Source organism: Capra hircus, chromosome 9, assembly GCF_001704415.2.
Source record: "Capra hircus breed San Clemente chromosome 9, ASM170441v1, whole genome shotgun sequence".
NCBI classification, from domain to species: Eukaryota; Metazoa; Chordata; class Mammalia; order Artiodactyla; family Bovidae; genus Capra; species Capra hircus.
Genome location: NC_030816.1, coordinates 80769763 through 80791837, shown reverse-complemented (window position 1 = coordinate 80791837; position 22075 = coordinate 80769763). Strand labels below are relative to the sequence as shown.

The following is a 22075-nucleotide window of genomic DNA, read 5'->3' as shown; positions in this document are numbered from 1 at the left end:
TTGTTTTAAACTATAAACCCACAAGGACAAAGAAAACCTAAGATGAGATGATAGTAGGTAAAGGTCAAAAAATTTCTGGAAAGGAGTAAAGCAGACAGACAAGTGATAATTAAAGTTTTAATTTGTTCTAGGTGAGAGGATAAGAAGCAAACTAATTAAAGCTCAGAACCCCAAAGACTCAGAATCAGAGGGTGGCAGGGGGCTGGGTGAAGTATCTGCAAGGAGTCTTCAGGGCCCCTCTTCCTAATCCCCACCCCAGTCCTGTCAGAAGTCAAGAGGATTACCATCTGGAGGGGTTGGCAGTAGAGAGGAGTCACTGGAAGAGAGGATTAAATGGAAAACACCATACACACACACGCACACACACACACACACACACACACACACACACACACACACATTCAGCCTCCACATGCCTTGACTTCCTCTATGGATGCGTTACTGCAGGGAGGGGTGAACACAGACGACAACATCTGAGGGGATGATCCCCTCCCCATCTGCAAAGCCTCACAGTGGACAAGCCTGTGTGAGCGCACAGAGCTTTCCATCAGTTCTCAGTTTTCTGTCCATGGCACCAAACTGTTAACAACAGATGACTCAAGAAAACCTCCAACGGGCAAGACAGGAAAGTGTAAGGACAATAAGGACTCAAAGAAACAGACAAAGAACACTAGGAGCAAATCTTCAGAAACAAAGATCCTAAAACGATTTCCACTGAGATAAACTATTGCATCAAGGAAAAACAGAGTAAGACAGGATTTTTTAAAAAGCAGTTAAGACAAAAATAAGTTTGTGGAAAGTGAAACTATGAAAACAGAAATAAAAAAACACACACCAGAAAGGCTGGAAAACAAACAAAGACTATCTACCAGGAAATAGAGCAACAACAACAACAAAAAAAATACAAAGAGATGAAAAAGGATAGAAGGGGAGGTTTAAAACATAAAGAATTAAACAAACAAATCCAGGATTTCTAACATTCACTAACAGTAGTTCCAGGACAGAGCAGAGAAAATCAAGATGAGGAAATTGGAAAAGAAATGGCAGCCCTCCCTCCCAAAACTCCCCAGAATTGAGTTTCACACTGGATCGGTTCAGCAAATGATCAGAAAAATCTCAACTCCAGGGTTCATCAAGATTTTAGAATCAGAGACAGAAAAAGCTTTTTAAGTCACCAGAGAGGAAAAAATAGGTGACATAAAAAGGATGAGGCAGAGATTTCTCAACAGAAAATTAGAGATCAAACAATAATTTACAAAGAAAAATTATTTCCAACCTAGAGTTCTATTCTCAACCAAACAACCAGTCACGCATAGTGATAGAAAACACACCTTTCTGACACTCAGGGAAACCTTCCTCTCCTGCACCCTTCTTACGGAGCTACTGGAGAATGTGCTGAGCTTCGCGCTTGGTCGCTCAGTTCTATCTGACTCTTTGTGACCCCACGGACTGTAGCACACCAAGTTCCTCTGAAGAGTCCATGGGGATTCTCCAGGCAAGAATACTGGCTGCCATGCCCTCCTCCAGGTACTGGAGAATATAAGTTGCTAAAATGAGGAAATATACGAAGACATGGATGCAGGCCAAAGTCATTCTAAGAAGGATGGTTAAGGGTAATTTTACTACACATATGCAGCAAGATGTGAGAGTACTGGAGTTCAGAATGAAGAATGAGGCACATAGATTCCCATTCTGACGGGGGACACAACCACTGCTTCCCAAAGCCACAGAAATTTGGAAATATGCAACATGCTTCATTCCAGATCAAAATCTCCCATGGTCAGTCTAACTGAAAGACTTTAAGTCATGTGAATGCGTCCTAGCTGCAAGGGAGGCTATGAATTTGAGTTCTGAAGTGCAGAAGCTGAGTTTTTCAATGTAAGGCATTTCTCCAAATATAAAAATAGCTATTTAAGAGAGGGTGGGCATGCAAGAACATGAAAAACATTGAACAGAGTTGATTAATTCATGGCGTCCACCTTACTGAGAGGACCTGTTCAGTTCTATCAGAGGATGAAGATCATTTGGTGATATACATAAATATACTTTTCAAAAAAAATACAGTGAGGCAATTATCAACTCCAGGATACAAAAAAGGAATTATATTCATGGTTCATGTCTCAACTAAAGACAATCATTTTATGGAGTCTTACTAATGTAAACAATGAATGCTGATTTAGCCTTAATGGTATCAGAAATGGAATTTTAAGGCAAGACAGTGTAAAAGAGTTAACTTTTACATAGTAAAATTAATACATACAGTCCAAACCAACATAATCATGTCATTTAGAAATGGATTTAAGGACCAGAATAAATCATTACGAGTTAAAAATGGATGCCTCCAGGTCATGAAACTCATGGGCAAGGAGAGATTGGTATTTTTCTCAAGAAGTCTTATAATACTATTCTTTAAACTGTGTCCACATATTGAGGCAACTTTTCGTTTAGATGTCTCCTCTACTAGACTGTGAGCCCCTGGATGGCAAGTCCCTTATATTGAGGGGGAAGCACACTGCAGACCCGCTTTAATACTCATTTGTAGCCAGATGTTCAACCAATGTTAAATATCTGTGAGACTAATTTTTAAAGCACACCGCATTTTTTTAAGTACAAAGAAGAAAGATCCTTCAGAATGAATATGATAATCCATTAAGAAGAGATTGTTGGGGTCAGCTGCATTGCCCAGCCAATCAGACTGACCCCACGGTCCATGCACCAGACCAAACTAAAGTAAAACTGCAATGGGAACAAGGGAAAATTTACAAAAACTGACACTGACACTGATTTCCTTCTTAATATAATCTTTATAAATAATTTGCCAGATATAACAAGCATATGTTATCTGTAGGAGTGTTTGAAGTGTGCATATCTGGCAAAGCAGCCAAAACCTAAGTTCACAGTCAGGTTTCCAAATGGCAGATGAGCCATTAGGGTTCACTAGGATTTTCAAGCTTCCATTATCATATTAGAATTATAAGGATAAGGTAATCAACTTCAAACAAGGTAAGTCATCCCTTTCATCTTTACCTTGAAAAGAAATCATCTGATTTAATTCATATGTTGCTCTGGATTTCCATGTAACTAATTTTTAATAATCATTTAAGGCCAATCTTACATCTTGTCATTAATATAAAAACAATGCAATGAATACTAATAAAAACAGTAATAAAAAACAAGAAAATATATACTATCTATTAATATGTTATCAGGACAATGTGTTAGTCACTCAGTCGTGTCCAATAATAACAGATAAAATTGACAATAATCAGAAAAATTGATAAGAGATGCAGTTTTTTACACTCCTATTTAAACATGAAAGTCAATTAGTAAATTCATTTAAGGAGGAAAACGAACAATATTTAAGTTTTTATTCAAAACTTAGCTTTTTTATATATTTCCATATCATCATTTACCTAGTTAAACACACTAGAATTAAGGTTCAGAGTACCGATTATATTATCTGAATATTACCTGAGATTTTTGGTAGGTTCCTATTCTAAAAGCAAAATTCATCAGCAATGTAGACTGCACAGGTGAATATGCACTATTTGAGTATAAACTGCCACAGAGGCGTTTAACTGTATGATGCAGACGCAGTTTTGCATAATAATCTCTGAGGCATAAGAAAATAAGGTTAATAGAAATCATAGGCCGTTTTCAAAAGGTCTACTTATTAAAACAATTCTACGTTTCCATCCCCTCTTGAGACATTTATTTTAATAATCTTCTCCATTTTGGAAGCCTAACCATGGAGAGACAGTTTCTCCCCTGGTTCAAACAAGACCCAGCCAGCCTGCATGCAGGGGCCCTGGTACTTTCTGAATCGATCCATCAAGGCACCAAGATGAACAAAGATGAAAGGAAAACTGGGGAGCACGCGAAGGAAAAATAGAAGTCAGAATCTACGCTTGTACTTAAACTTAAAATGTGGAAAAATCTGTAGATTTCACTAAAAGATCGTTTAAAGCCTAACTGAACTGAGAAGCACCCCAAGCACCCCTGCTTTCCTCTTCCAGACCCAGCGAACTCCTACTCCAATGCCCAGGTCCAACGCACCTACTCCAGGAAGCCACCTTCCCTCCCCCAAGCAGGTTTGGCGTTCCTGGAGCATGTTACCCAAATCTACTACACATACTCAGCGCACATTTGTCTAAGTACACATGGCTTTCCTTGAGTGTCTTGAGTTTCCCTACAGTTACCAATAAATGTCTGGTGACAATAAGTAAACAAACCATTAAGGAGCTTGATAATATTCTCTTAATTCAATAAATCAAAAAAAGAAAACAAAAGAAAACTAATGGGCATGTATATGAGATAACGATATTTATATGAATCCAAAAGACCAATTTTTAAAATCCAGTAGGGACGTCTTATGGGCTTCCCAGGTGGCACAGAGGTAAAGAATCCGCCTGCCAATGCAGGAGACACAGGAGACTAGGGTTCAATCCAGAAGTCAGATCCCCTGGAGAAGGAAATAGCAACACACTCCAGTATTCTCGCCTGGACAATTCCATGGACAGAGGAGCCTGGTGGGCTGCAGTCCATGGGGCTGCAAAGGGTCGGGCATGACAGAGCACACATGCAAGGACCTGTTAGAATGAGTCTGTACTCACACCTGTAGTCTAACGGTATGCTCACTTCCCCCTTCCTAGCCCCACCCAGTGAGACCCCAATGTGCTCTCCTTGCTGCCATAGTGCCGGGGCTAAACACCAGTACCTGCACTCACTACACACTGCTCAACTTAGCTCTCTGCAGAGCGTCTCGGGAACAAAGAGCTGAATATGGTCATCTATATATCCCTCAGTGCCTAGTGCAGCACAGAACACATGGTAGGAACTCAATGTGTGTATGCTGAGCTAACCTGTAAGTGTGTACACTCAACTTACAGCATGAGCTGAGTTTTTTCAGTCATCACTTTAATTCAAATTATTTTAAAAGAAAACTTTGTGTTTACTACCATAAATAGAAAACCAGTATTACTTATCATAAACAGGAGATCACAAAACTAAGTATTATAAAGACAATATACTTTGATTACTTTCTAACTGGATGCTGATGCCTGCCCAAGGCTTTTAGACTGAGGCCTATTCTTTTAGAAAATGAAGAAAGGGAAGGGGGGGGCCATGAAGTTTGGGAACGGTGTTCAACACATCTCAGTTCAAAAGAAAGACAAAATGGACAAGAGAATTCTTACTATACAATCCAGTGTTACTGAATGTTGTATATACATGCCACCCAAAATGCTCTTGCCCAACACTAGTGGGACACAAGAGACACCCTGGGCTAGGTGCTCTTTAAGGTCATCTATCTAAAGGAAAAGCGGAATTCTCAACTAATGCTTGTATGACCTCAGGCAAGCTACCTAACCACTCCTGTCTCCCCACAGGCAAAGTAAGTAGTATTACATCCCTCATAGATTTGATGAGAACTGTGTGATATATGGAGGGGGTTTGGTAAGACGCTCTGGCCTCAGTAAATAGCAGATCAGGGCTAAAATCCTGCGATTCTAATGTAAAATGGTACAACTGCTGTGAAAACAGTCTGGCAGCTCCTTAAAAGAGTTTAACATATAATTACCATATGGCTTAGCAATTCTTCTCCTGGGTATATATCCAGAAGAATTGAAAAGAGGCATTCAAATAAATACTTGTATACAAATGTTGATAATAGCACTATACATAATAGCTAAAAAGTGGAAATGACCCAATGTCCATCAACAGATGAATGGATAAATAAAACGTGGTATTATCCACACAGTGGAGTAACATTCAGACAAAAAAAGAGAATGAAGCACCTATACATGCTACCACTGGGACAATCCCTGAAAGATCGCAGACACAAAAGGACCCATACTGTATGCTTCCATTTATATGAAATATTCAGAACAGGTAAATCCACAGAGACAGAAAGCAAGTTAGTGGCTGTCATGGGGATGAGACCGAGGAAGAGGAACTAGGAAGTGACACTTAATGGGTCTTGTGGCAATGACAAAGATGTTTTGGAATTAGAGAAAGGTGATGGTGTGAATGTACTGTCACTGAATGGTACACTTTAAAACTGTTAATTTAATGTTATGTGAACTTGACCTCAAATTAAAAAAAAAAATTCTACGTGTGATAGACACGGGAGGTAACATTCGGTTTTCAACTTGATAAAACTCACAAAGGACATTCCATGAAACTAATATGCAATGTCAAAATGAAGCTGCCTTAACTATAATGTCTGATTATTCAAGAACTCAAATGAACCCTAGTCTCAGTGAGGAGAACCATTCCAGTTTCACCAGTATCATAAAATGTACCGCCAGCACGGGCCCACAGTTCAAGAGCCAAGAATCTGAAGTCTGTGCTGTGCCGCTCAATAGACACCTCAATTTGAACCTGATGAATGAATGAACTCTCTCACCTCTGTTTCCTCATCTATAAACTAAGGATCCTAACAGCTACCTTGAAAGGCCACCATGAGGACTGAGTTAACGTATGTGAAGCAAGAAAACTAGTGCCTGACAGAGAACCAGCCCTAACAAACGGTGCATGCTAAGTTGCTTCAGCCGTGTCCGACTCTTTGCGACCCTATGGACTGTAGCCCACCAGGCTCCTCTGTCCATGGGATTCTCCAGGCAAGAATACTAGAGTGGGGTGCCATGCCCTCCTCCAGGCAATCTTCCCAACCCAGGGATCAAACCCACGTCTCTTACCTCACCTGCGTTGGCAGGCAGGTTCTTTACCACTAGCACCACCTGAGAAACCCAAGCTATTGTTATTAATAGCAATTTTTAAATGGAGATAAATAGAAGCATGGCCGAGAATTAACCCAAGTCAATGGACATGAGTTTGAGCAAGCTCCAAGAGACGGTGAAGGACAGGGAAGCCTGACATGCTGCAGTCCATGGGGTCACAGAGATTTAGACACGACTGAGCGAATGAACAATGCAAAGGTATTTAGTATAATAACTGCACCACGATTGTTACTTGTCACCTCGTGACCATCTCCCATGATGATCACAGCAAAATGGGCACAGGAAGATGACGATGCTAACTGGGGGCAGGGGAAGACCAGTGACTCCTGACCTTTCTCTTCCTTAAAAGTGAAAATGTTCTTACCTAGTATGCATCCTCAACTAGAATAAACCGCATGGCAATGATTTTTTTAAATTCCATCTAAATCACCTTTCTTTACTCCGAGTGTACTTGCATTCTATGCGCAGCCCCAGCCTCCTGCTTCCCGGAACAAGCCACAGCACAGAGTGGGTGTACAGGCTGCAGTTCCAAATCTCTGTGGACAAGACAGCCTTTCTGAAAGCTAAGCTTCTGAGAAAACTGGTCTGGCCCTTTAAAGCACGTCTACTAAGAATAGTGAGTTCAACTTTTATCAGTTCCACTTAGGGAGAACGAAAATGTCACAGTTAAGGCTTTTTTTCCACGAATAAACACTGACTTTTACACAAATCCCGTCTAAGCGAGGATGTAAAATGTTCCCCCCACCACTTTGCAACCCCCGTACTTCCACCACCCAGGGCAGAGTTCTGCCTCCACTGGGAAGGAATTCTCTTCCCTCCGGCGGTGCAGTAAATCCCTATCGGAAAACGTCTGTTTTCTATAAACGGCATCCTAACTATTTGGGGGTGGGGGGGAGGTATATCCTTCAATAAGCCCTGTCAGATGAGCAGGGTTAAGGGGAAGAGCTGAGCTCGCATCACACCTGCACCAGTCTGGCTCTGAGCTACAATCTCCGCTCGCCTGCCCCTGTTGGAGCAGCACACTCAGCACCCCGATATCCAGAAGGGCGGCACCCCACCTGCAGTTAGGAAGCAGCGGTCTACACCCCAGTCCACGGGGTGCGCACCAGCCAGAGGAGGGCAGACCCCGCACTACATACAGTGCAGTAAGCAACAGCAGGAAACCAGCCTCTGGAACCTCCTCTGAAGTCTAAAAGCAGGGTTTAAGAGGACAGCTCCAAGGCTGGCAGCAGGCTTCCGACGCGGTCAGCAAAGGACCTGGGCCCTGAGCTCAGGCGGACACGAGGGAGGCGGCGCTGAGCGCATGCCACCCCGCCCCCCAGCCCCCCTCCGCCCCGGGCCGAGTTCAGGTGGCAGCTGCGCTGCTAACGTCGCATGCACCTCTCGGCACTGGGGTCCACAGTCTTCACTGGCCGGAGGCTACTACAATTCCGCAAATTCTTCCCTCCAGGGGTTTGAAAATATTTGTGAAGTGCCATGAACTGCTCTAGACGATGGGCTGGCTGTTGTATAGTCGCTCAGTCGTGTCTGGCTCTTTGTGACCCCGTGGACTGCAGTGCACCTCTGTCCGTGGGATTTCCCAGGCAAGAATACTGGAGTGGGTTGCCATTTCCTTCTCCAGAGGAATCGTCCTGACCCAGGATCGAACCCATGTCTCTTGCATTGGCAGGCAGAGCTTTTCTTATCACTGAGTCACTGGGGAAGACGACGGGCTACAGCCGGGCAAAAACCAGCCCCTGCGATCCGGAGATTCTGTCCTAACAAGAGCAGCCAAGCTCGGGTAGTGAGCACCACGGAGAAGGAGGAGCACCACAGAGGAGGAGCAGCACCGAGGAGGAGCAGCACCACGGAGGAGGAGCAGTCTAGTGTGGGGAGCTCCACGGAGGTGGAGGAGCACTGAGGGGGAACAGCGCCTGCGTGCAGTGAGCACCAACAAGGGGGAGGAGTACTCTGGAGTGGTGAGCACCGCCGAGGGCACGGTGTGCACCACAGAGGAAGAGGAGCAGCCCGATGGGAGGACTGTGTGACTTCACTGGAATAAGTCGGAAAGGGCATCTCAAATTAACATGCCTTTGAACAGAAAGCTAGAAATAGCGTGCTTTACAAAAAAGACCTGGCCAAAGGAACCACCAACACAAAGACATAGTGGAAGGACCGGGGTTTGGAGTTTTGAGGGGTGGCAGGTAGGAGTGCAGCCTCAGGCACCCTGAAGGAAGAGGGGAGTCACAAAGGCAAGGCCAAGTGCACCCTCTAAATGGACCATTCTGGAGTCCACTGTGATAATCCCAATGGGAGATGGGGGCTTGGCCAGGATGGTAGCCCTCGAGGTTTTGACTGGGAGAAGTAGTCAGTTCCTGGATCTATTTTAAAAGAAGGGGCAATGGGATTATTTAACAGATTGAAAGGCTGAGGAAGAGAGGATGACTGTGAAGTTTTGGTCTGGGCAAGCAAAGCAGAAGCACGAAGCTGCCATTTATTGAGTCAGGAAGACTGTAGGAGGAGGGGGAGCGGATATTTTTTTTACACAGGAGAACCTTTGGAACTGTCAAGTGTTCTCTACAAAGATTTCACCACCAAAAGCTCTGCCCTCAAGTTTTGAATTCAGAACTCAAACCCACAGCCTCCCTTGCAGCTAGGATGCCGCCAGAGGACTTAAACTCGTCCAGATGGACTGACCACAGCTGGTGTGACTTGGATGCTGCTGGCTGCCCCACTTCTGCAGCTCCAGGCGGCAGTGGTCAGAACTGAACACCCCCCAGATCCCTCTGCTTTATTGCTCATTCTGTAATCACTCTGTGACTCACTGCACCCTTGAGTAAAACGTCCTCTACCTGCCATTCTCAGGCTTTTGCGCTGAGATGCACCTAATGTTGTGAAGACGGGACCAGTTACCCCTCCTTCCTCCCTTTATTTCTGAAGCCAGCAAGGAAGAGGAATGGGGGAGAGCTCAGTCAGAGCCAACAGCGCTCAAGCAAGGGAGCTCTCTGGCAGCTCAGTGCACATGGAAGGGAATTCTCCCCTCCCCAACCACCAAAATCTGGCCACCTACCAGGAAATGAGATCTTCTCATCTCCAAGATGCTGACCAGTGGCAAGGGACATACAGGTGGGAAGCAGAGAAGGGAAGTCATGTTTCTTTATGAAGCTCAGAATGCTGGGAAGAACCCCCAAAGATGCAAATACCCAGGTTATTGGGATATCTCAAATCTTATTGGAAATTTCAAAGCAGCAGAGTAATGACAGGAAAGGGAAGTTCCCCTTCTGGCTGACTGTTTTATGAAAGTATTCCAAAGCCCACAGACCAACAGTTGTCTGACCCTTACCTCTCCTTCAGTTCTCTCTCTCTCTGATGGTGATGAAATAGAGGAGAAAGGAACTTTTTGCTTTTAGTGCTGGCAACTCTCTCTGCTTGGCTGTCTCTTCTGTGGTACATCTCAAATTGATGTTCCCTTCCCAGCAGACATCTCCCCAGCCCTCCTTGGGACTAGCTCCTACAACCACCCAGGCAGAACTAGACTTTTTTTTTCAGTCTCAGGGCCATTAAGTAAACCTTAATTACCCCAGCAAGGATAGATTTTTTGCATTTTAATTCCTTTTTTTTTTTTTTTTTTTGCTATTGCTACTCATCTTACTTTGAGGTTCTGAACATTTGATGTTTCTTAGAACAAAGGCAGTGCCTTTGACTAACCGTGAAGAGCCAATTCTACTGATGTGTTTGGTAGTTGTTTTTTTAAGTATACTTTTAATGATTTAATACCAATAAAGGGAGACCAATTTGGCTAAATCTTTGGAGCAATCTGTTTTCTAGATTTTTTTTTTCCCTACAAAAAAAGTATCTGGGAAATGGGAAGCTGGGTAATGCCTGCTACTGTAGTCTGTTATGGAGTTTGAGTTTGGGGCTTTATTAGTAGGCAAAGGATGTTCATGTTACATGTACACACTAACCACACTCAAATCCCAGCTCCAGAGTGTCCAGGAACTTTCTAACACCTGGCTCATGCAGAGAGTTCCTCTTGAGGTCAGAGAAACCCGCGCTAGTGAGGCGTCCACGGCCTTGCTGAGAGAAACAAGACTCCTGCAGCTTCCTGCTCTTTCTCTGAGTCCCCTCTTCCCTCCACGCCCCCACCAATCCTTCTTCTCTTCTCTCTTTCTACTAACGTCTTTTTCTAGTTCCATTCACAACTACAGTTTTAACTTTTACAGATGTTTCAAAACTCTAAGGGCAAATGGCCTTAATAAATGTGCTGCATATAAAAATAATCACACTGCCATAAACAACTCTTTTACCAGGAAGAATTTCACTTTCTTCCCAGAGCATAAAAGACTTCTTTTACCCTTATGAAAAAAACCTGCTTTAAAAAAACCAAAGCCATCCAGCTCTTCTTCGTGGAGGTTAAAGAGGAGTTAAAGGAATGGCAGAGAACAAACCTTTTAATACTGATTATTTCTATTTAGAATTCACTGCTACAGCTTATCCCAATGTTGTACAGTATATACTATTTTCAGAACTACTTAGGAAGTTATAATGTGTAAAATGTGTAAGTAATTACTGGCTCTCTTTGCTTCTTTTTGTGGTTCCAAGTAAAGCAAGTATCTCAATCTTAAGATTTTCTACTTATTAAAAAAAATTACATATCTAACACACATCAGATATTCAGAAGTAAGACATTCACTGAGAAAATCTTCATTATAAAAAGTTAGAAAATAATTTATTGTACTGATGACAACAATTTGTTAATCTTTGAAGAAAATATAGCTTTCTTTAGAAAGAATTTTAAAGAATTTGCTTTAGTAGTTGCATTAATACAACCTGTCAAGCATCAACCCATAAATTTCAGAAGATTATTTGAAATGAAAAGACTCCAAAATCCAAAACTAAAACAAAATGACATTAACTTATGATTATTTTAAAAGGAAAACCCAAGCTGGGAGATCTTATAGTCAGAACCACTTAGCGGAGGAGCAGAGTGAGATACAGATTTTTCCAATATTGCACACAGATGGAGCATTTAATCAACAAGGACTCAACTGTCCCAACTCCTGGCTCTTTAACCCTTCAGCAGTGGTGAGTCTCTGACTCACTGGAAGAGGACTAGAGAAGGAGCACCCATCGAATACAGGTGCACACCAGGGAGCTGCTTTGGGGTTTCTGTCTGACACCCGGTTGTTCACCTCAGCTGCAAAGGGGAGTCACCTGTGGAGCTCAGAAAATCAGGAAAGCAGGAAGTGCTTATATTCAGATGCAATTGATATGGGCCTACATCCTGAGAGGTTTTAAATGGAGGGTGGGCAGGTTGGGTGTGTGTGTGTATGCGCAAACGTGCACTCACTCAGTCGTGTATAATTCTTGCACTGTAGGACAGTGGTTGAGAACCAATGGCCTAAGCTATGCCACATACTTTAACTTTCAATTTATCTTCTGGTGTTTCTGTTGCTGCTGTTTGTTTTTCAGGGAGCAGTGAAGGAATGTGGTTGGCTGATTTTACTGCTATCAACTGTTAGTGCTAACTGAACTAACAGTTTAAATTTTCACATAAATATCATACTTGTTTCTTTGATGAAAGCAAACAAACCAAAATTATACAGAATATATTCAAGTAATTATAATGCTACCAAAAACATATACGTGAGATTTACAACTAAAACTAGAAGTATAATAGAGAAGCTTAGCAGATATTTTAGGTTTAAAGTCTATATCTGTAAACAATAGATTCATATGTAAATGACAAAATGGTATAAGCTACCAGCAGAGAATAGGCACTATACACCTATAGAACGTTTAGCATCTCTAGAACAATGTAAACGTCTACTTAAAATACACACACACACACATATGTATCAGTATAAACTTCCTAATATAAAAGTAGCTTTCCAAACTACAAGAGAAATCATTTCATATTTTCTCATTAAACTTTCAAGCATAAAACCATGTCTTTCCTCATTTTTAAGGAAAAAAGCTAAAGATTTAAAACTTTATATTTAACCAAAGCATGCTGCAGTTCATGGGGGTGTGAAGAATCAGACACGACTTAGAGAATAAACAACAAAATATGATCTCTTTTACATACCTCTGTTAAAAATGTCACACTGAATGCTTTAGAAGATGTTGAAATTTAACTACAATGTAAGAAGTAACTAAAACCATATAGTCCAGAAATTTGAATTTTAAAGCACAAATAAAAATTACCATACCTACAGATCTTCTCAAAAATATTTTCTTGGTACAAAACTCCATCTACAGGGAACTTTGGCATCAAAGACAGTAGCATCTGCTATCTCCTTGGAAGCAGAAATGTGAGGTGTAAATGTATTTGCTAGTAAACTTTAAATACCTTCATATTCACTGATGAAGAACAAGTGAGGAAATAAAGACAAAATGTGGCCAACAAAAGGCCATTATTTATATAAATCTGCAATCCACTGAAAGAGTTCCAAACATTTCAGGTGTACAAGCAAAACAGCTTGGCTCCGAGTCTCTTAGTACAAAACATGCATATATAAAAATGCTGTGGGTAAGAGAGCAAAAGAAATCTCAAAGCATCACTATTTCACTAGTTTCAAAGTTTACCTTCTTTTATTGATGTGTGTTTATATGTGTATATATCTACACACATAAAATGCATGTTTAATATATGTAATTCTATTTTCTTTATACTTCCTAAAAATGATTTAGCTTCCCATGTCCATTTTTCCTTTGGTTTTCTGTATAAATTTTATCATGTGCTTGTCTATATTTTAAAAACATCTTGTGGGACTTTTAGAGAAATTACATTAATCTGTGGATCACTTGGGGATTCTCTGATGGCTCAGCAGTAAAGAATCCACCTGCCAATGCAGGAGACACAGGTTCTATCTCTGGATAGAGAAGCTCCCCTGGAGAAGGAAATGGCAACACACTCCAGTATTCTTGCTTGGGAGATCTCATGGACAGAGGAGCCTGGCGGGCTACAGTCCATGGGGTCTCAAAGAGTCAGACAGGACTCAGCAGCTAAACTACAGTATAATTTGTCCAGGTAGGTGTCTCTGAGTGAATATGAACTATCAAAAAAAATTAAGACTCTGAATGTAAAACAGACACTAGGCACCCATTCCTCTCCATTATGCTAAGCCTTCATCTACTTCACGGTCAAGCCTTCCTTTCTCATCCTATCACACCCTATTATGCTCCTTATATAGGAGGTCTATGCTCTTTAGACGGAGAAGGCAATGGCAATCCACTCCAGCACTCTTGCCTGGAAAATCCCATGGACGGAAGAGCCTGGTGGGCCGCAGTCCATGGGGTCGCTAAGAGTCGGACACAACTGAGCGACTTCACTTTCACTTTTCACTTTCATGCATGGGAGAAGGAAATGGCAACCCACTCCAGTGTTCTTGCCTGGAGAATCCCAGGGACGGGGGGAGCCTCATGGGCTGCCGTCTGTGGGGTCGCACAGAGTCGGACACGACTGAAGCGACTTAGCAGCAGCAGCAGCATGCTCTTTAGAGAGAAAAGCAAAATGAAGCCCTGACTAGAGTCCATAGGGTGGCAAAGAGTCGGACACGACTGAAGTGAATGAGCACACTGAATTCATGCTTAGGATTCAGAGACTAACTATAAATGAACATTTCATGTCAAAAAACTGGAATTTTTAAGAATTTTACCAGTCCTCATCACTCCATTCTTCCTAACTTTTCAGAAACATTGTTTAAACTATATCAAACTGTATTTTTTAAAAATATAGTTAAAAGTATGTTTTGATTTTAACTATATTTTAAAAAGCAATTTTTTTCCCAGAATAGACTAACAATACAAAGTAACACAGGTGGGAATCCTAGAACTCACTTGGCTCCTTAATAACCCCAAAGAAAACATTTATTTTAGCCAAACAATTGTAATGTTTGTCTCCTTTTAGAAACATCTGCTGCCAAAATAAACATTTGCACTGGAAGAAGTGTTTTGGCTGTTAGGATGGTACCAAATAAAATGCTTACGTTCTGAAACAAATACTTTACTCCAAAAACACATAGCAAAATACATATCCAGAGGGTGTAGAAGATAAAGACACAAATTAAAACATCTGTTCATTTTTAAAGTCTTTTTCAAAACAACCTCAGTTTTAAATTCAGTTGTTATTTAGATTGAAAGTGGTAAGTGCAAATGGGTCACCTTAACAAAAATAACAAATTCTATTTAATTTTGCCATGGTCCATATTCTTGCTGTTGTAAAGGGCTTAACAATACACATGTATTTTTAAAAACTAAAAAGTCATGTTTTCCCATTACAAAACCACTCATGAACTTAAAAAATCCCCACTCTGCCCTCTTCCTCTTTCCCTGTTTTATAATTCCAGGGTTGGTTTTACAATTCCAACAGGTATCAGGTTATATAAACATCTGCGACAAGACAGAGAGTTAAAATATCAATTCAATTAACCCTTGATAACTTGGGAAAAATCTCAGACAACATCACTGAAATCTGCTTGACACAAATAAATATAACTTTGCTTCTGTAACCTATTTCTTCTTGGTGCTATTTCTATGAAAAATCTTTTTTAGAGCAAGTCAGCATAGGCCTATGTATACATTTACAATCACAAAGGACAAGAAAAATGAAATAAAACATTTGCTTACCCACATCCCTGATCCCGCAAAGGACACATTGGTGTCTAAGTTTAAAAAAACAGAAGCAGATTCTAGCAGCCTTACAGATTATATATCCTCTATGTGGCTCTGTATCAGATGAAATCAACCAGTGTACTTCTGTTAACCATCCCCAGGTTTGAATTCCAGGAGCCTAGAGGCAGAACATTCTTCACAGAGGCATAGAAAATTCATTTCCCCTCTCAGCTGAATAAAAACCCAAGTAGACTAGTTTCCAGAGCACGGTGCAAAACTAATCTGTTTAGCTATGTGTTTGCCTGATGATGTGAAAGAATCAGCAAGTGAAAGACCACAAGTCTAGTTCCAGTTAATAAATACCAAAATGATGTACTATTATCACGTCATGCTTCAAAGACCCAGTCATGAGTATATTTCAAAAATAAAATTATCACCATACAAATCAAGAATCACTAGGTTACTAAAATCCAACAGTCAGTGACCAGTTCCCCCTGACTCTCAGAGATAAAAAAAATAAGCAGTGATACTCAGCATGTTAAATTTCATATACGCACTGTGATTCTTTCGAACACATACTCATTTAAAATTCCTATCACAGGAAGAGAATGCCAGCCAGGAATCAAAACTGTGACCCCTGAGCCAAAGACAACTTACCACTCAGCTGGTAAGTGGGCGACTCAATTTACAAACTTGAATTCCTGCATTTTAATCCTTTGCAGAAATATATGAGCAATATTAAATGAACTGGATTCAGCTCATTAGAGGTTCACAAACCAAGCACAGAAAGCTTTGGAGGTCGTCCAAAGTAAAGCCATGCCTAAGTGGTGATGTCCACTCAATAAAAACTCAATGTCATCATTATCTTCCAACTTTTTCCCAGAAGAACACCAGCAGTCATGATCACAACAATCCTTGGCCAATTGCCTTAGCCTAAGAGAAGACGGATAGGACCAGCAGCCAATCACTGTGCCAGGACCTTGTTTGCAGACCAAAGTTATAATTACCCCAAATTCACAAATAAAGCAACTCACTGACTATTCCTCGCCAAACACAGACTAAAGCTAACAAAATAAATGTGCTCTAATAACCTTCACCAAAAACTACACCATTTTTTTTTCCTTTCCAAAGCTATTAATTAGCCTACACCTGCCTGATCACATGAACTCAGTAGTATGCCCTATGACTCCCCTTTAAAATGTTACACACACTCAAAACTGCATTAGCAGTGCTTTTTAGCCTTTTAGATTTCAAAAGAAGATATGTCATTTCAAGGCTACATTATAACTAAATGAAAAAGTAAAAGAGCAATACAGATTATTTAGAACTTTCAATTATGATTAAACTCCCAAATATGGAAGTTTGATAGCCAGGGCATTCAGTTTCTTACCAGATACCCTATTTTCCTTTCATTATCAGAAAGAGTTGTGCTTAAATAGAATTAGGCTTTTTCTTTTTTTTTTTTGGTTAGCAGTAAAATATCTAATCTAAAATCTTAATTAAAAATTTGCTAAAACATTGGTGAGTAATCTTCAGCAATTTGTCCCTTCAAATAAATACAAGAGTTACTGGATTTCAAAAGCATATAAGAACCATGGGGATTAAATGAAACAAAAAAGCAAACTGTGGTCATTCTATATGACTGTGTACGTCCTCCACTTTTAGCCTTATGTATGTGGGAAGAAAACAATGAAAAAAAATATTCCCAGGTAATCATTCTTCACACTTGTGAAGAATGTTAAGACTCCCACTCTGGGATTGCAAAATAAGCCAACGTCTTAAACTTCTAACAAGACTTTAACTCATTCAAGAAAGAGAAAGACAGATACCGTATATTAATACATATACATGGAATCTAGAAAGATGGTACCAACAAGCCTGCATGCAGGGCAGCAAAGGAGACACAAACAGCAAGAACAGACTTTTGGACTGAGTGGGAGAAGGAGAAGGTGGGATGATTCGAGAGCGTAGTACTGAGACATATCCATCACCATATGTAGAAGAACCAGTGTGAGTCTGACATATGACACAATGCACCCAAAGCTGGTGCTCTGTGATAACTTGGAGGGATGTGGGGTAGGGAGGGGGGGTCAGGATGGAGGGGACACATGTATACCTGTGGCGGATTCATGTTGATATATGGCAAAAATCCATTGTAATACTGTAATTATCCTCCAATTAAAATAAATTAATTAATCTAAAAAAAAAAAAAAGACTTTAACTCATTCAGAGGAAAAGGTTCATCCGGTAGCTTGCCGTGAAGAGCTCCTTTTGAAATGATTCTCCAAATTTCCCTTTGGGGAAACATGGCGGAAAGGAAGGTACATGGAGAGGGAGCGGCGGCCTCCACTCCCCTGCTGCCCCACTGCCCCTGCTCACTCCCTGTGGCCAGAGTCCCACACAGAACTGTCAGCCCCGAACCAGCTGGTGATAAGGACCTGAGCAGCTGCCTGCCTGGGCCTTCTTCCCCTCATCTATGGGGAAATTAGCTTTAAAACTTAAAAAAATAGAAGGGAGAGAAGGGGAAAAAAATTACAGCTCTCATCTGACTTTTCAATCATTTACAAATTATCTCCTCATAATTAGCAGTCTCAACTGAAGAGTTTTACTCTAGGTGGCAAAATATTACTAGAAGAAAGGAGTAATGTTCAAAAAAAATATTACAAGTACAATTAAGTATGCGACTGCTAGAATTCTGAGAGGCCAATCTCTGGTGGCTCAGATGGTAAAGAATCTGCCTGCAGTGCAGGAGACCCGGGTTCAATCCCTGGTTCGGGACGATCCCCTGGAGAAGGGAATGGCTACCCACTCCAGTGTTCTTGCCTGGAGAACTCCATGGACAGAGGAGCCTGGTGGGCTACAGTCCATGGGGTTGCAAAGAGTCGGACACAACTGAGTGACTCACATACCATATTTAATAAACAAGGGGTCAGAACTTCTAACAAGAAGACCACTTAAAGAACCAACAGCTGGGATTCAAAGGCTGAACTGCTTCTATCTTCCCCTACAACCGCCTTAAAATAAAAATGTCACTGAAGGACAAACTAAGATAAAGAGGAAAGACAATTTTCAGTCTCTGAAACTTATCCGTGATCCTTTAGACACAGCTATGGAGTGTATGAAGTATGATACAGTGCATACATCCACTGTAGAGAACCAAAGTTCTATGTTTTTTCCACAGTGATTTTTGGTCAAACATAGAGAAAAACTTCCTGAGAGAAAGCAACTGTGAGACTCTGGAGCAGGCTGCTGGTAGCCCTCTGGGATAACCTATCTGGGAACAGGAAAACACCAAGGTGGGCATCAGACTGGTATCCTATTGGATGAAAGGCCTGGTGTGGTAATTTACAAGTCAGCCTTTCTGGTGTTTCTAGTAACTAAACCTGCAACAAGTCTGCATCTCCTCAGGCCAACATTACAAGAATACACTCTCCAGGGTGCAAGAGACTGAGGGCTTACTACTGCCAGAAGGTAGATGGTCATTTAAGGTAACTCCAACTATTTGATTCTAGAGAAAAAGGAGAATTTTTTTTTTAAGAGCAGAAAGTCTTTTTTGCTTGTTTTATGTAAAAACACAAAACTCATCAAACCTAAGAGAAGTGATACACATGAAACTCTCTTACAAGAAACACAGAAAGCTGTTTCAAAAGACACAGAAGAAATAAAAGCAAAATAACTTTTGGGCAGACTAAAGAAAACTTAAGCTGATGCCGTCTTTATGAGAAAAACCTTTAAATAACTTAAAACTTCACCTTAAGAAGTTTATTCACAGCTCAAAATCTGACACTGTCTGCCATCAGAAATATTAGAAAGCCAAGTTCACTTCGGGGCTCCGATCTATATAATTTGCTGCACAACGGTGACACGGTCAATCTTTCAAATAGAACAGGAACTGTGTCCACTTTGTTCTAAGAAGCTCACTTTTCCTGCTTTTAAAAGAGATGGGAAACAGTTGTACCTGTGATCATTTCAAGAAACTATGAAAATTTTTAAAAAGCAGAAAATCCGTGAAATGCTTCCCAACTGTCTCAAAACTAACCTTCAGTAGACAGGAAAAGACAAAGACGACACTAGGAGCAAACGTGGGAGGAAGTGGAGCGAAAACTAGCACAAACCTGCTGCTGAGGGTACTGCATGCCTCCCATGGCCCCCGGGGGCCGACCTTGAATGCCGATGGGATACCGCTGCGGGCCTGGGGGGCCGTAGGAACCTCCAGGGTAAGGGCTGCTCTGCTGTGGCTGAGAATGAGGGTTACTGCCCATGCCATACAGCTGGGGTCTCTTCATCACCATGGGATCCATTGGGCTGCCCTGTGAAGAAGTAAAAGAAGATGTAGGCTTATTACTTCATTATTGCAGAGACAGAAATGTCTATTATGCTATCATACATATTAAAAATGCAACTCTCCTTACTTGTGAAATACGAAAAACAACGACCTGACAAAACCCAGAAAAACATTTAAGGAAAAAAAAAATGTGGATACAAAACATTTTTTAACTTTTAGCAAGGCTTTAATAATTAAAAGGGATCTGGAACAAACAATATATTGAAAGATTTTGCATTCATCTAAAATTCTACCATGCACACAGGAAGCGGGCATGATAGTTAACGTCACCCAGCTCTTTCAGCTTCCCAGTAACAAAAGCAAAGTATAGTGAGTGGTTAGGAACCCTTCCTGACTTCAAAGTATTCTTAGAACAATTACCTTATTTTAGACCTGAGTCTGCAAGTCCTGATCAAACATTAATGTGTCTGAGTGCTCATTAGAAAGTGAAAGGATAGATTTCAGATAACACAGAATGTCTGGGGCAAAACTTTTCAAAGATCACTAGTGACATGAATAAGCACCCAGACTGTGAGTCACAAGCCACCTTCTCAATGCAAGTAAGGCTCTTACCAAACATAACCAGTTCAAAACTGGACTTTTGAGTTTTATTTTTGGCTTGGTGAGTCAGCTCATGGGCTTCAGAGCAAAGGCCATTCAGAAGGGCCAAACTGGAGCCTCAGCCCGGGCGGCGGCAGGGGAAGTCCCTCATCACGGTGCTACAAAGACCCACAGATATTTCTATCCTTCCAGAACCACATGCTGATGCCAACTGTGAGCCAGACTCTGAGGCCCAACTGTGGGCCACACGGAGGACACGGGGTCTCTCAGGAAGGTTCAAAGATTAGCAGGGTTGACAGAAGAAGCCACATTCAAGGTGGGGAGGGCCAGGGCACAGAGTACCCCCAAGCAGGAGAAACATCAGGCATCGAGCACAGGCTCCATGAAATGATGAACTGCCTGGCACGTGCAAGGAAACAGAAGCAGCTTAGACCCCAGCGAAGCAAAGCAGCAGCTGGAGCGGGCCGAGGCCAGTAGGTGGGTGAGCCTCACTCGACACTTGAAAGGCTTCCAGTTGCATCTTGGGGGGAACCACTGAGTGCTTTTAACAGCGAGTTACAGTCACATCCGCCTTTCGGAAGGATAGCGCCCCCAGCAGCAGCCTGGAGCTAGGCTGGACTGCCCCAGCAGGCCGCTGAGCCGAGGTCCTGGGTCGTTAGCGGTGGTGGGAGAAAGCACGCTCAGATTCAAGGAAGAGGATGGAATCGCAATTCGACCTGGGAGTGATAGAAGACAGGCGGCAAGGGTGGCTTAACAGGTAAGACACCGGTTGAGCCAGCAGCACGCCGGAGTAGAAGCAGACCCACCCTCCCTGCAGGGTGGGGACCTTCACTCTTCCGCATGTTAAAACTGCAGTTCCAATAGGAAGTCCAGGTGACAATATCAGAAGTGCCACGATGCGTTCCAGCCTGGGGAGTCAGGTCTGCCCTCGAATCATAAGTAGGGAAGTGGGAGACCGAGGACAGGCGCTCTTGGAGGGCAGCGATTTCCGTTCTGCTCACTCACACTGGACCTGCAGGACACAAGTCACACCTGGCACACAGCACACCCTCAATAACCCTGGATGTCTTCAGCAATACAAAGCAGAAAAACCCAAGGAGCTACCCCGAGAGAATATGTACAAAGAGCACAACAGGTAGAAGACAAAATTCAAGAGACTGACATCCCTTAAGTAAGAAGGAAAAAAGAAGCCCCGGCAAGGCCAGAGGAATGGCCAGAACATGGAGTTGGAGAGAGTGGTGCTTCGGAGAAGGGAGCAGGTGGAGACACACGCCGACTGCAGCCCAGGTGGCCAACAGGTGAGGGCTAACGCGTGGGCTGCACCTGACGCTCCACTGATGATAGGGCGGTTCACTGCTGCCCTGGGCAAGGGCAGGCTCATGGCAGAGATGAGGGCAGTGCCAAAAGACCAGGAGCTGAGTGCAAACAGCAGGTGAGGGGGAGCCAGGAGTACAGACCCTACACCCCAAGCATGCAAGGCTACACGAACCACCAGGACTCCTTCCCCACACGCTCCTGCCCCACACACACGGCTGCCCATGATCTCTGCCATCCCGCCTTCTTAGCGGTAGGTGCTCTGGTGCTCACTGCAATGCCTTGAGTAATCCACTCATTACACATTGACTAAGGGTCTACCGTGTGCATGGTGCAAGGCACTGGAGGCAGAGTGGACATGTGTTGACGGCTGTCCAAGAGAGGTGACCAGGTTACTGAAGGAGGACACACTGGACAAAGATTACAGTGCAACCCAGCGGACATCCTAAAGGCATTGTGAGGTGGAGCATCCAGGTAGGTCTCAGTTTTAACAAAGCCTTCCTATAGAAACAGCTGACTCTGTCCTGAGGGCTTCATAGAA

The 22075-nt window shown here is 42.3% G+C and overlaps 1 protein-coding gene across 6 annotated transcripts in view; it reads right to left on the bottom strand.

The window, feature by feature from the left end:
* ARID1B (AT-rich interaction domain 1B) overlaps positions 1-22075 on the bottom strand; it is a 425587-nt gene that overhangs the window by 356961 nt on the left and 46551 nt on the right. For all 6 annotated transcript variants that reach the window (XM_018053399.1, XM_018053402.1, XM_018053401.1 and 3 more), the window contains exon 2: positions 19451-19645. In XM_018053399.1, coding sequence (XP_017908888.1) covers positions 19451-19645 — 195 coding nt within the window. The remainder of the gene's footprint in view (positions 1-19450; positions 19646-22075) is intronic.